The 13,626-nt window shown below is 42.7% G+C and overlaps 1 protein-coding gene across 1 annotated transcript in view; it reads left to right on the top strand.

Moving 5' to 3' along the window:
* Positions 1-896: 896 nt before the first annotated feature.
* Positions 897-13,626, top strand: part of LOC311131315 (kinesin-like protein KIF14) — a gene marked incomplete at its 5' end in the record, with an annotated part of 62,650 nt that continues 49,920 nt past the window's right edge. Inside the window, 19 exons of the mRNA XM_084164218.1 lie at positions 897-1,993; positions 2,211-2,465; positions 2,671-2,758; positions 2,870-2,968; positions 3,144-3,196; positions 3,293-3,323; positions 3,579-3,686; positions 6,045-6,161; positions 6,953-7,071; positions 7,581-7,753; positions 8,218-8,365; positions 8,510-8,573; positions 9,001-9,185; positions 9,487-9,589; positions 9,707-9,864; positions 10,044-10,191; positions 12,452-12,743; positions 13,116-13,209; positions 13,462-13,603. Coding sequence (XP_084020344.1) covers positions 897-1,993; positions 2,211-2,465; positions 2,671-2,758; positions 2,870-2,968; positions 3,144-3,196; positions 3,293-3,323; positions 3,579-3,686; positions 6,045-6,161; positions 6,953-7,071; positions 7,581-7,753; positions 8,218-8,365; positions 8,510-8,573; positions 9,001-9,185; positions 9,487-9,589; positions 9,707-9,864; positions 10,044-10,191; positions 12,452-12,743; positions 13,116-13,209; positions 13,462-13,603 — 3,474 coding nt within the window. The remainder of the gene's footprint in view (positions 1,994-2,210; positions 2,466-2,670; positions 2,759-2,869; positions 2,969-3,143; positions 3,197-3,292; positions 3,324-3,578; positions 3,687-6,044; positions 6,162-6,952; positions 7,072-7,580; positions 7,754-8,217; positions 8,366-8,509; positions 8,574-9,000; positions 9,186-9,486; positions 9,590-9,706; positions 9,865-10,043; positions 10,192-12,451; positions 12,744-13,115; positions 13,210-13,461; positions 13,604-13,626) is intronic.

Below are 13,626 nucleotides of genomic sequence, written 5' to 3'. Positions count from 1 at the left end.
GGATGAATTGGAATGCCGACTGCGAGCCAGGCCTAATCGCCCAACATCAGTGCCCGACCTCGCGAATGCTCTTGTGGCTGAATGGAAGCAAGTCCCTGCAGCAATGTTCCAACATCTGGTGGAAAGCCTTCCCAGAAGAGTGGAGGCTGTTATAGCAGCAAATGGGACCAACCATATTAATGCACATACTTTTGGAATGAGATGTTCGACGAGCAGGTGTCCACATACTTTTGGTCATATAGTTGTGCATTTTGGAACGTCGAAGCATTTTGTTTAGATGTTGGAGCTAGTCTCAAGCGTGGAAATACTGCCATCTACTTTTCAAATACAGGCTCTGCATTTATTTTGTTCTGCTGTGGACGATGACGTAATTTGTGTCTAGCCAATAGCACACCGCTGATAGGAGTTTGAAATCGACGCGGGGCAGAAGTGGAAGAGATGTCAACCACGACAGTGAAAGGGTAAACAAACCCACAAAAAAATGTGTTCAATTCTTCTATTTTGAGAAGTAGCTGGCAAATATAAATGTTTCACGTTTAAGAAGTAAATTGATCCGATTATCATTTTCAGCTTTGCAATGTTTTCTAGACAGTTAGCTAACGTCAGCTGGCTAACTTAGCTAGCTAAGCTAACGTCGCAAAACAACTTAACTAAAGTTAAACAACCAAATACCATTGCATGCATTGTTGTCTAGCCAGCTCCTGTTGTTTCATAACATGTCCGAATTATCCATTTCTAAATAAAACTAACGTTAACTTTAAACTTTTTGCAGGGGAAGATGTGCACATTCATTGATTTGTATACAGATAACGTTGGAAACATTTGAAAAAACATTTTCTTTTGGAATTGACTTAGGATTTTAATATATTTATTTTATATATTTTTTTTACTCAGTCATGTCTTTATACTCGATATCTGTGAAAAAGCACACATCTTTTTATGACAATTTCTTGACACCAAGGGTTCCTGACACAAAAGACCGAAAAGGATCAAAGATAAGCGTGGAGGAAGTTGCGCGAGGAACGATCAAAGGGGACGATACGAAATTATTGACATTGGATAAAACCAAGGAGATAAACACTACCTATGTTAACTCAGCGCTGTCAAAAAGCGGAGGTCAGAGGAATTGCACCCCCGGTCGAGGTCGACTCACTCTACAGAGGAAAACGGGTGCAAACGGCGACAAAGCGATGAGTGAAAACACAATGGAAATCACTCAGAATAGGACACCTGTACCTGAGAAAAGACTGACGTTGCAACGCAGAACCAGGACTGGTTCAATTGACAAAAGCGCAAGTAATGACACCAGCAAAGCAACCGAGAGCTCGAGACAACGCTGTGTCAGCGGTACCGACACCCATCATTCCAAAGTTCTCTCAGAATCAAACCCTCGAACGCCTGTTAGTGCAGTTGTATTGCGGTCATTCAGTCTGAGGGACAGCTCATCTAGAAGTAAATCAAGAGAAGTTGTTAATCTTTTAAACACTCCAACTAAAGGAGTCAAACGATTTGCACCAAAACAGCCAGCAACCCCGGGTAAAGTAGATGTGACAAAACCAGAGGACCATACCAGAACTTTTTCAACACCCACGAAAAATACTCCATTCGAGAAAATCACGGCAAAGAAGGATGCCTTTGAGAGGTTGGCTGGGAAAGAGATCCCAAAGGTGGTGACAGTAAAAACGGTAGGCCTAGAGAGGCCGAAGACACATGCACAGGTGACTGTGGAAGCTGCAAAGCCTGTTGCAACTCCCCATACTAACAACTTTCTGGTCAGTAGTCAAAGAGCAAACGTGACCTCCACCTTGCCGCCAGGGCAGGTGAGAAAGAACTCAATCCATGGCGACGTGACCATGGCTAGGTCCTCGACACCTGCCATCTCCACCGAGCCTTTGCTCCGACCCAGTGCGATGCTAAAGCACGAACAGGATACCCTGAAAATGGAAAACAGTGCAGTGACAGTTGCGGTCAGAGTGAGGCCATTCAACACCAGGTACAAATATTTAGCATCTGTTTGTGATTGATTGATTGTTAATTGAAATCGCATTCAGCCAGCTCTAACTACATTTCTAGTTTGGCATAAATATTGCCGTCTTTGAACTACAACAATAGTCCACACTTGTATTCACCCTACTAATTTGCTTCTACAGTTATCCATAAACAGCGATGTTAATAAATGAAAATTAAATATGTATTTCGTTCATATTCAGGGAGAAGAAAGAGAAAGCATCGCAGGTGATCTTCATGGATAACCAGGAGACTCTTGTCCAACATCCAGACACCAAGCAGAGCTACTCCTTCGCGTATGACTTCTCCTTCTGTTCCGTCGACAAAAGTGACCCCGGCTTTGCCAGCCAGCAGACGGTGTATGAAAAACTAGCTAAGCCACTTCTGGAGAAGGCCTTTGAGGGCTTCAACACCTGTCTGTTTGCATATGGCCAAACTGGATCTGGGAAGTCTTACACGTAAGACTCACTCACTCTCACTCACACACACACAACTTGAGAAGAAACACTCAAATCGTATAATGTATTGGTCTAATGCAGGGTTGCCCAAACTCGGTCCTGCCCCCCTGGACTAATGTAATGTTCCTTTGTGAAGCAAGCCTAGTTAACTGGTTGCATCCATATGTTCAATTTGACTGTATGTTCTTCCGTTACTCTCCTGCAGTATGATGGGTTTTGGGGAAGAGGCAGGTGTAACACCAAAATTCTGCGAGGAGCTCTTCTCTAGGCTGTCTGCGGTTGAAAATCAGGAGGTACCCTATTAGCTATTAATTCAGATAATATTCCTACCAAGATGCACATATTGTTGACGCTGTTCAGTTATCATTCAATGCATTTTTTATGTGGCTGTTGATGTGTTACAGGTGACATGTCATCTGGAGATGAGCTACTTTGAGGTGTACAATGAGAAAATCCATGACTTGCTCATCGCCAGGAATGAACAAAACCAAAAGAGGTTGCCTGTGAGTAGGACAAACTGCCTAAAGATAACCGATATGAATTGAAACATGACATTGCAATCCTGTCATTTCTATTGAATGGTCCTATGAACTGCATTTTTTTCTGTGTAGTTTCTCAATGCCATTTTACATTCTACATCAATGAGCTTAATAATGACCAAATGCTCTGTTTTTGTAGTTGAGGGTGAGGGAACATCCAGTCGACGGGCCTTACGTTTCTGAGCTGTCGACGTGAGCAAACTTATTCTTTCCATTTTTAACTTGTTAAATGTAATGATGGATTGCTAGTCTTATGGATTCACTCACTGACTGTATGTTTGCTCACAGGAACGTGGTGAGCTCCTATGTGGACATTCAGGTAAGTTGCTTTGCAGACACTTTCTGAACACTGGGCCACGTTCAGTTACCAAACATTGTTGAACGTTGCAGATAGAAATGCCATTAATAGAGCTGATGTGATCCTTACTCAACATGACAGAAAGGCATGTCTGTCTACATGGCATATTTCTATCTGAACGTTCCAAAACGTGTCCTGCTGAATCCGCCCCTGATATGTAGCGAGCTCTTTTGAACACTGCTTAGTAAATGTTTTGTGAATACACACTCTTCCCAGGGTTGGCTGGAGCTTGGGAACAAGCAGCGAGCCACTGCAGCCACGTGCATGAACGACAAGAGCTCCCGATCCCACTCCGTATTCACTCTGGTTATGACCCAGACCAAGGTGAACCTCCCCTCCTTGTCTCTTTGTTTGTGTGTGTATGCTGTTAGAGTTACTTTGCATCTAAATGCATATTATCCACACACTGATGACCAATGATTTGTTTCTTCTGATGATGATCTGGGTCTGTTTGTCTTGTGTCCTTTGTGTTTGTGGTTCTTTGTGCCTCTGTTTTTATGCACACTTGTTTCATTTGTGTGTCTGTTTGTATACACACATACAGGTAACTGCCCAAATAAAGGAAACACCAACATAAAGTGTCTTAATAGGGCAACCACAATCCAGAACAGCTTCAATGCACCTTGGCATAGATTCTACAAGTATCTGGAACTCTATTGGAAGGATGCAACACCATTCTTCCATGAGAAATTCCATAATTGGATGTTTTGTGTTTGGTGGTGGAAAACACTGTCTCAGGCGACGCTCCAGAATCTCCCATAAGTGTTCAATTGGGTTGAGATCTGGTGACTGAGACTCCCATGGAATATGGTTTACATAATTTTCATGCTCATCAAACCATTGTGACCACTCTTGCCCTGTGGATGGGAGCATTGTCATCTTATGGGACCTTAGCAATGGTAGCCAAAATAATGGCCTGCCCAGCATTTTTATATACAGTGGGGAAGAAAAGTATTTAGTCAGCCACCAATTGTGCAAGTTCTCCCACTTAAAAAGATGATAGAGGCCTGTAATTTTCATCATAGGTACACGTCAACTATGACAGACAAAATGAGAAAAAAAAATCCAGAAAATCACATTGTAGGATTTCTAATGAATTTATTTGCAAATTATGGTGGAAGATAAGTATTTGGTCAATAACAAAAGTTTCTCAATACTTTGTTATATACCCTTTGTTGGCAATGACACAGGTCAAACGTTTTCTGTAAGTCTTCACAAGGTTTTCACACACTGTTGCTGGTATTTTGGCCCATTCCTCCATGCAGATCTCCTCTAGAGCAGTGATGTTTTGGGGCTGTCGCTGGGCAACACGGACTTTCAACTCCCTCCAAAGATTTTCTATGGGGTTGAGATCTGGAGACTGGCTAGGCCACTCCAGGACCTTGAAATGCTTCTTACGAAGCCACTCCTTTGTTGCCCGGGCGGTGTGTTTGGGATCATTGTCATGCTGAAAGACCCAGCCACGTTTCATCTTCAATGCCCTTGCTGATGGAAGGAGGTTTTCACTCAAAATCTCACGATACATGGCCCCATTAATTCTTTCCTTTACACGGATCAGTCGTCCTGGTCCCTTTGCAGAAAAACAGCCCCAAAGCATGATGTTTCCACCCCCATGCTTCACAGTAGGTATGGTGTTCTTTGGATGCAACTCAGCATTCTTTGTCCTCCAAACACGACGAGTTGAGTTTTTACCAAAAATTTCTATTTTGGTTTCATCTGACCAAATGACATTCTCCCAATCCTCTTCTGGATCATCCAAATGCACTCTAGCAAACTTCAGACGGGCCTGGACATGTACTGGCTTAAGCAGGGGGACACGTCTGGCACTGCAGGATTTGAGTCCCTGGCGGCGTAGTGTGTTACTGATGGTAGGCTTTGTTACTTTGGTCCCAGCTCTCAGCAGGTCATTCACTAGGTCCCCCCGTGTGGTTCTGGGATTTTTGCTCACCGTTCTTGTGATCATTTTGACCCCACAGGGTGAGATCTTGCGTGGAGCCCCAGATCGAGGGAGATTATCAGTGGTCTTGTATGTCTTCCATTTCCTAATAATTGCTCCCACAGTTGATTTCTTCAAACCAAGCTGCTTACCTATTGCAGATTGAGACTTCCCAGGCTGGTGCAGGTCTACAATTTTGTTTCTGGTGTCCTTTGACAGCTCTTTGGTCTTGGCCATAGTGGAGTTTGGAGTGTGACTGTTTGAGGTTGTGGACAGGTGTCTTTTATACTGATAACAAGTTCAAACAGGTGCCATTAATACAGGTAACGAGTGGAGGACAGATGAGCCTCTTAAAGAAGAAGTTACAGGTCTGTGAGAGCCAGAAATCTTGCTTGTTTGTAGGTGACCAAATACTTATTTTCCACCATAATTTGCAAATAAATTCATTAAATATCCTACAATGTGATTTTCTGGATTTTTTTTCTCAATTTGTCTGTCATAGTTGACGTGTACCTATGATGAAAATTACAGGCCTCTATCATCTTTTTAAGTGGGAGAACTTGCACAATTGGTGGCTGACTAAATACTTTTCTTCCCCACTGTATGACCCTAAGCATGATGGGATGTTAATTGCTTAATTAACACCTATTTTGTATCCCTCATTTACTCAAGTGTTTCCATTATTTTGTCAGTTACCTGTATGTTTCACGTGTGTGTGTGTGACTGTTCTTCCTTTGTCTGTGTAGACTGAGTTTGTGGAAGGGGAAGAACATGACCACAGGATCACCAGCAGGATCAACCTGGTGGACTTGGCAGGCAGCGAACGTTGCTCCTCAGCCCAGACCAGCGGAGACCGCCTCAGGGTAAGCGCTGGTAATAGAGGTCTGCGCGGGACTGATTTCTTCATCCTGCTCCCGCAGCTTTTAATACCGCTCCCGCTGACTTCTTGTCCGACTCCCACCCGCTCCCACAAGAACTGGTCCCGAACCCAACCGCAGTCCCGCAATGTTCTTTTAGGTGTAGCCTATGTGACGCAGCACCAGTCCCAGCAATTTTGCCACCCTAGGCAATATCAAAATGTGCCATAATAGCATAAGAAATAGGTTAAAATACCAGAGATTCTCACGTGGCCTATTATATTAGGTTATCTTTATTATTGTGCTATATCAGCCAATAGGCTAGACGTATTTTGAAAGAGAGAAAGGTTTGGGCGAAATAGAATAGGAGAGCGGACATTTGCACTTGACTTGAGCTACTTTTTGCATAACTTTTACGAGCGGGACGATTTGCAGACAGTAAAATGTGTTATAAATATTTCTTTCCAGTCAATGTCAGAGCCTAAATATACCCTAGTTATCATATTTAGGAAGTTAATTTCCTTGAAAATACAACTAGGTTGTGCTTCTCCACCCATGCATATAGAGACGATTTGCAGGCATAGACAAATAAACGTGTTATCAATATTTATTTCAAGTCAATGTCGGAGCCTAAACTATAGCCTATCATATATTAGGAAGTGAATTTCCTTGGAAAGACATTTCCCACTTTTTGTCATTCCTTTTTTGCAAAGTTCAGAACCAGTGAAATTGGAGCCAACCTGTTATCTCTATCAAATCCATCCAGCCTAACTGTATCCTATTCCCCTGTATCCCAGGAGGGTTCCAGCATCAACAAGTCGCTGCTGACCTTGGGGAAGGTGATCTCTGCCCTGTCTGAGCAGGCCCAGACCAAGAGGAAGGTCTTCACCCCATACAGGGACTCTGTGCTCACATGGTGAGTGAGAGAAACTTCACTGACAGACTAAAGAGATGAATGCCTGTTATACAGACACTTGGGATGGGCTCCATTCCATTATAATCTAGTCGATTGAGAGATTGAATTGAAATGGAATCGACCCCTACCCTGCCACAGATTTACATTTTAGTAATTTAGCAGACACTCTTATCCAGAGCGACTTACAGTTAGTGAGTGCATACATTTTCATACTGCATATATTTTCACACCACAGTATTGTAAACTACAAACACATTTCATCAAGCTTTTGAAACTAATGAGGAGATATTGAGATTTACATTCCTCAATAGAATACATTGGTACTATTTAACATTGATAAACTGTGTGGGGAAAAGATAATGGTTTGTGTTGGTGGTAAAGTAACTACCTATACAAGATATCCTTATGAAATTGCGAGAGGTTGGTGAAGTAAAGTAAGAAGTTTGCGAAGTAAGTAGTTTTGTCGAGAGGGAAACTGAATATCGTTTGTGTCGCCCGTGTGTGTCCAGGCTGCTGAAGGAGAGCCTGGGCGGAAACTCCAAGACGGCCATGATCGCCACCCTGAGCCCGGCGGGCATCAACGTGGAGGAGAGCCTGAGCACGCTGCGGTACGCCAAGCAGGCCCGCATGATCATCAACGTGGCCAAGGTCAACGAGGACACCAACGCCAAGCTCATCAGAGGTCAGCCTCACTCTCCCTCGCCATGCCACCATCCATCTCTCTGCCTTTCTCTCTCTCTTTTTCCTATCTATCCATCACCAGATTCTATTAGGTAGCCCGGCTCTAACCTTGCCTACGGGACATATTTATACACTGTCACATTACACGGGGCTAAGTCAACTGTCATGCAGGTATTATTGAAAGGAGATTGCTGCGCCACATTTCCTGGTTTGTGGTGCTAGGGGGAGCTCTTGCAAAAGCTTTATTTGACCAGGGAATGGGAAACAGTGCAGAGATTTTGAGACCATCTACCGTTTGTGGTTTGTCACCATATTATGTGTATTAAAGGGTAGGTTGCAAGTATAAGTTGCCTTTTGACAGTCATACATGTGATCGTTATGAACAAAAGCTCATACAAAATGGCACCTCACTTTTCTGTTATAGCGGAAATTTAACAAACTATGTTGTGCGTCTTTGTTTACTAGAGCTGAAAGCTGAGGTGGAGAAGCTGCGGGCTGCACAGATGAGCTCTCAGGGCATCGAGCCGGAGAAAATGCGCCTCTTCCAGCAAGAGATCTTAGCTCTGAAGAGCCAGTTAACCCAGCAGGAGAGGGAGATGGCCGAGGCCCACAGGTGACCACCATAAAACCTCCACACATCTTAGGCACTAGTCCCAGAGAGGGTCTGTGATCTAGGTAGGAAATTATGAAAATGGATCCGAACAATTGTTTTAGTCTTGGTTTGTTACTTTAATCGGATTTCTTTACCTCTTGTCAGAGCATGGAGAGAAAAGCTGGAGCAGGCGGAGAAACGCAAACGTGAGGAAACCAAAGCATTACAGGTCAGTTTTAGTTAGGTTATAAGCTAACTGAAAATGACCTTTAGCTTCATAACTAGGGTTGCAAAGGGAGCGTATATTACTGGAAACTTTTTAAGTTAACAGTGAACTACCAGAATTTTGTGAACTTTCATGTTTTTATTTTATCAGATCACATCTTGTGGCCTTTTTGGGTACTTCAGATTACCACAGGTGTCTGTAATTATCTCTGGCCCTCTATGTGGCCTTATCACATGTAAAATATATAAAATAATCAAATAAGATTTTTTTTAAATAATTGTATAAAAAAGCTGCTATCCTAAATATAAACCAACTCAGGGAATACCATTGGTGTTTTAATATGAGGGTTTCAGCAATATTTGTTGTAAATGTTTTCAAAATCAATTCTCTCCTATATTTGTCTGCTTCCCTCTCCCCGTCTCCCTCTCAGAAAGCGGGCGTCATGTTTAAGGTGGACAACCGGCTGCCCAACCTGGTAAACCTGAACGAGGACCCGCAGCTGTCAGAGATGCTGTTATACATGATTAAGGAGGGACAGACCAAGGTCGGCAAGCACAAGTCAGAGTCCGCCCACGACATCCAGCTGTCTGGGGCCCTTATCGCTGACCACCACTGGTGAGGAGAACTGACCCACCGCTTCTTTTGTTTTAAATAGCCTCTTTTAATAAGGGGAAGCACCGTAGCCTCGTTTAGCCTACTAATGAGTCCTGTCTGTCACGTGCTTATATTTTCATGTTTGTTTGACATAGTGTAATTTGTTGTCATTCTTGACCTGTCTGTCCTTCTGTCTGTCCGTAGATTTTTTTTCTGCAGTTTATTTAATAGGAAACACCCCTATTCCAGTGCCCTTTTGTTGTCTTTCTTGTATGGTTTCAGTTGTGTTATGGCTAGAATTGACTAAAATGTTCCTTTCCAGTGTCATTTCCAATGTGAATGGTGAAGTCAGCATCATCCCCATGGAAAACGCCAAGACCTTTGTCAACGGGAACCTGGTCTCTGAGACCACTGTGCTGCATCACGTACGTATTGTGTACACACATACAATTAATAATAAAAAGCACAATATTAGAAACCTGACTGTGAGCTCAATCATGAATCACTCATTTTTTGGGGGTCTTTCTCTCTGTGGTTTCCAGGGCGACAGGGTGATCCTGGGCGGGGACCACTACTTCCGCTTCAACCACCCGGCAGAGGTGCAATCTGGGAAACGCGTGTCGTGCTGGACGGGTGACGGCGATGGCCGTAAGGACTTTGAGTTTGCCAAAAACGAGCTGCTCTCCGCGCAAAGAGCACAGTGAGTCGACCACAAGATTCAGAAACTATTTCAATATGATTCCTATCACACGTCAATGTGAATAACTGAAAGTCCCATTTGTACTCTGTGAAAAGATTTTTAGATCACATTGATGATCAATACTGCACTCGTTCGGAAACTTGTTAATGCAACTAGGCGGCCATTTTGTTTCTATCTAGACTGGAAGAGGAGATTGAGGAGGCCAGGCTGAAGGCCAAAGAGGAGATGATGCAGGGGATCCAGGTGGCCAAAGAGATGGCCCAGAAGGAGCTGTCTGACCAGAAGACTCAGTATGAGAACAGGATCAAAGCCCTGGAGAGAGAACTGGTACGCCAACCATGGCTTTACGGACATGTAGGACTAATGTGTATGAAAACACTGACAAATTTAGGGCACTGCCTTCACATCAGACCTCATGTAAAGTACAATGGTGTCTTCACTGTCTTGTATAAAGTGAGTCATTTGGTGTAACAGTGTCATGTCAGGGCTACTGAATTTACCAATGACCAGCTAAATCAGACGCACCACAAATAGTTTTAAGTATTTCATATGCATTTGACGTGTTGGCTACTTATCCGTCACTCGGTGTAACATTTTGTAGTCATAGTCATAAAACTAAGTGTTTTCTCGGGCCAATTTAATTTGTAAATAATTTTCAAGAGGAGCGCCTCTTTTCGGTTGGTGACCGTGCCATTGGCCACTGCCATGCCAACGCCTAAGCTCCGTTTTGATTCAGAAAAAACCCTGCAACGGTGTAACATTTTGTAGTCAGTCGTTCAGTATAACATTTTGAAGTCATTAGCTCCAACTGCTGACAGATTTCAATGCGAATGTAAAAATGTTTTCCCACCAGAGATGTTTCCATCAAATTGACTTGTTGCAGAAAAAAGCCTGTTCGTGATGGCGTAGTACACATCAAAATTACTTTTGCGGTTAAATTCCCATGTACTGAACAAAAAATACAAGTTAAATGGGTTTCTATCGCATTTTCAACTTTACTGATGGTTTTGTCTCAACAAATGATGCGTTATATAGCGAATTTACCCACTTTGGTCTTGGCACATGCGCTCTAGCCAACAGCTTGCAGATACAGTGCGGGTAGGCTACCTACATGATGAGATTATTATGGATAAGAGCAGCCAAACAGCAGCCAAGCATCAGCCAAGCATTGATCATGTCACCAGAATAAGACCCTCAACATTTAATTGAAAGGAGCATCAAGCTTCTCACGTGCACTTTCACCACCCTGTGAAGTTAATCTGAAGCCTAATAAACTGCATGCTTTCCTGAGTCGTAGTGGGAGGACCACAGAACATATAATCGCATGATTAAGTTTATTTCAATATGATGGTTATTAAATCAGTATTTGCGCATACATTACACCATTTCTCATAATACATTTTACAGAACCAAAAAGATCCCAACTTGTCTAGCGAAAGTTTACCAAAAAAATTGCTGTTTCCATCAGGCCTGTCGTGACATTAAAAGGTTTGATGGAAACCTGGTTACAGACAGTCCTACAACGGTGTAACATTTTGTAGTCATAGTCATACAACGGTGTATGTAAGTTTGCTTTTTTACAACCAAATCTCTATTGTTTATGTAAATATAATTTTATAGAAGGGTTCAGACACTTTTAATTTTTTTGATTTCACTTGTTGAGAAACTTACACCAACCAGCGATTCACTTCCTCAGCCTAGTTCTGCAGTATGGGGGCTCAGAAAATACATAAAGCAAATGCTCCAAAAACACCCAACTATGTCCTTTTAGAAACGGAAACACTCTCAGTATAGCGAAATTGTCATTCCGAACTTTATCTGCAACGTTATATTCCATTTTGTGCGACTCGAGCTGTTTCCCTTTTCCAGCTGTTCCATTCTCAGTGTAGCCTACTGCTAGAATGTACAAAGAGGTATCGCTCGAGTCACAACAAAATGCAGTATAATGTTGCGGATAACGTTCGGAATGACACAATTTCAGGTGTAGAACATCATAAGACCTGCATCATTATACTGAGCTTTTCCGTAAGTTTCTCAAAAACAAGTGAAATCGAATCCTTCTATAACATGCCATTTATTTATATATATATAAATAAATAAATGTGGTTGTAAAAAAGCTACATTCTCATTTAAAGGGCCAGTGCAGGCAAAATTTAGTTTTGCTTTTGTTTTGTATCATATTGTACAACAGCTGATGAAACTAACACTGTAAAAGTGTGACATTGTTTTGACCAGTGTTATTTCCTGATAGTTGCTGGTTGAAAATACAATCTGCACAGGTTTGTATGGGTGGGAGTTTCGGCTTTCGTGGTGACACGGAATAGACCAATATCAAAGAATTCCAAACCTTTACCAATAACAGCTAGTTTTAAGTTTTCCCCACCCCACTCAGACCACTCCCAGACAGTCCTAGCAAAATTCTTGCTTGAGAAATAGTTTTTTGCTAAAAAGGTATTTTTACCCACTTGAATGGAAATCTATTACAGTAAGGTACTTAATTGTTACACAGAAATTATTTGATATAAAAACAACTGCATTGGACCTTTAAGACCTTTTACTCATCACAACGGTGCTTTCCTTCCCGCAGGAGGAGGAGAGCGAAAGGAAGCGGTGTCAAGAAATGGACCAGCAGCGGGTGGTCTCCAAGATGGAGGAGCTGCAGTCTGCCAAGGTGGAGCTGGAGCAGGAGGTGGACACGCACAAGACACGTCTCCGCCTCCACATGGAGGCCCAGGCCACACGGCAGGCCATGGCCGATCACGGTGTCCGGCAGGCCAAGGTGGTGGAGGCCCTTGAGGCAGAGAAGAGGAAGATCGGCAAAGACCTAGAGGATATGCAAAGGAAAGTGGCGCAGAAAGGAAGCCAGACTCTGAAAAACGGTAAACCATTGTTGGGAATTTTCATCTTCTGTGTTGTATTCACGAGAAATCGCAAGGAAGTGTATGAATCAGAGATTAGATCGGACAACAATGTAAATAGGAAAGGTTTAACTAATAGCTAGCGTTGTGTTGTGAAGATAATTGTTCTTTCCATTACGTCACAACATGGTTCTGGTGTTGTAGCTAGTTACAGTTCTGGTGACCTGGGGTGTATTCATTAGTCCACACCATAGCAAACCATAGAAAAATGTTATGCAAAGGAAACGAGAGTTTCCATTGGACAAACTCAGGTAGGTCCCTCCCTGTTTGGTTCTGTTTGCTTTTGTTTTGTTCCTAGAAAATACACCCATGCTGTGTGGTCTGTTGTTTAAGTCCCTCCACAGTGGGACGCCATGAAGTTGTCTCTGATGATCGAAGAAGCCAACAAGATCAGTGGCAAACTCATGAAGAACACAGTTTTCAGCAGGTACGAGTGGAGATAATCAAAATCTTTAGATCCCATTTTATATAAAATAGTTCTTTGTTTTGCTGCATATTGAGATAGATCTAGCAGGAAATTATTTCACTCATTTTATTTCATTTATTTAACCTTTATTTAGACAGGGTGAAGTCCCATTGAGTCCAAGGTCTATTTTTTCAAGGAAGCCCTGCATTATATGCCATCCCTTATCTTGTCATCTACTTTTTAGATTGATCTCAATCTTAATTTTGTTTTTAGACACGAGGAGTCTGAGAAGGAGGGCGGAGGGGGAAAGGGAGAGCTGCAGGTCCAGGTGCAGAACACCAAACTGGGCATCTCCACCTTCTGGAGTCTGGAGAAGTTCCAGAGCAACCTGGCCGCCATGAGGGAACTCGAACAGGTCAGTAACAGACATTGAGTTAT

The sequence above is a fragment of the Coregonus lavaretus genome (genome assembly GCF_964263955.1).
Source record: "Coregonus lavaretus genome assembly, chromosome: 6".
Lineage (NCBI taxonomy): Eukaryota > Metazoa > Chordata > Actinopteri > Salmoniformes > Salmonidae > Coregonus > Coregonus lavaretus.
Note: the sequence above shows the minus strand (reverse complement) of the source record. Positions and strands in the feature narration are given on the sequence as shown.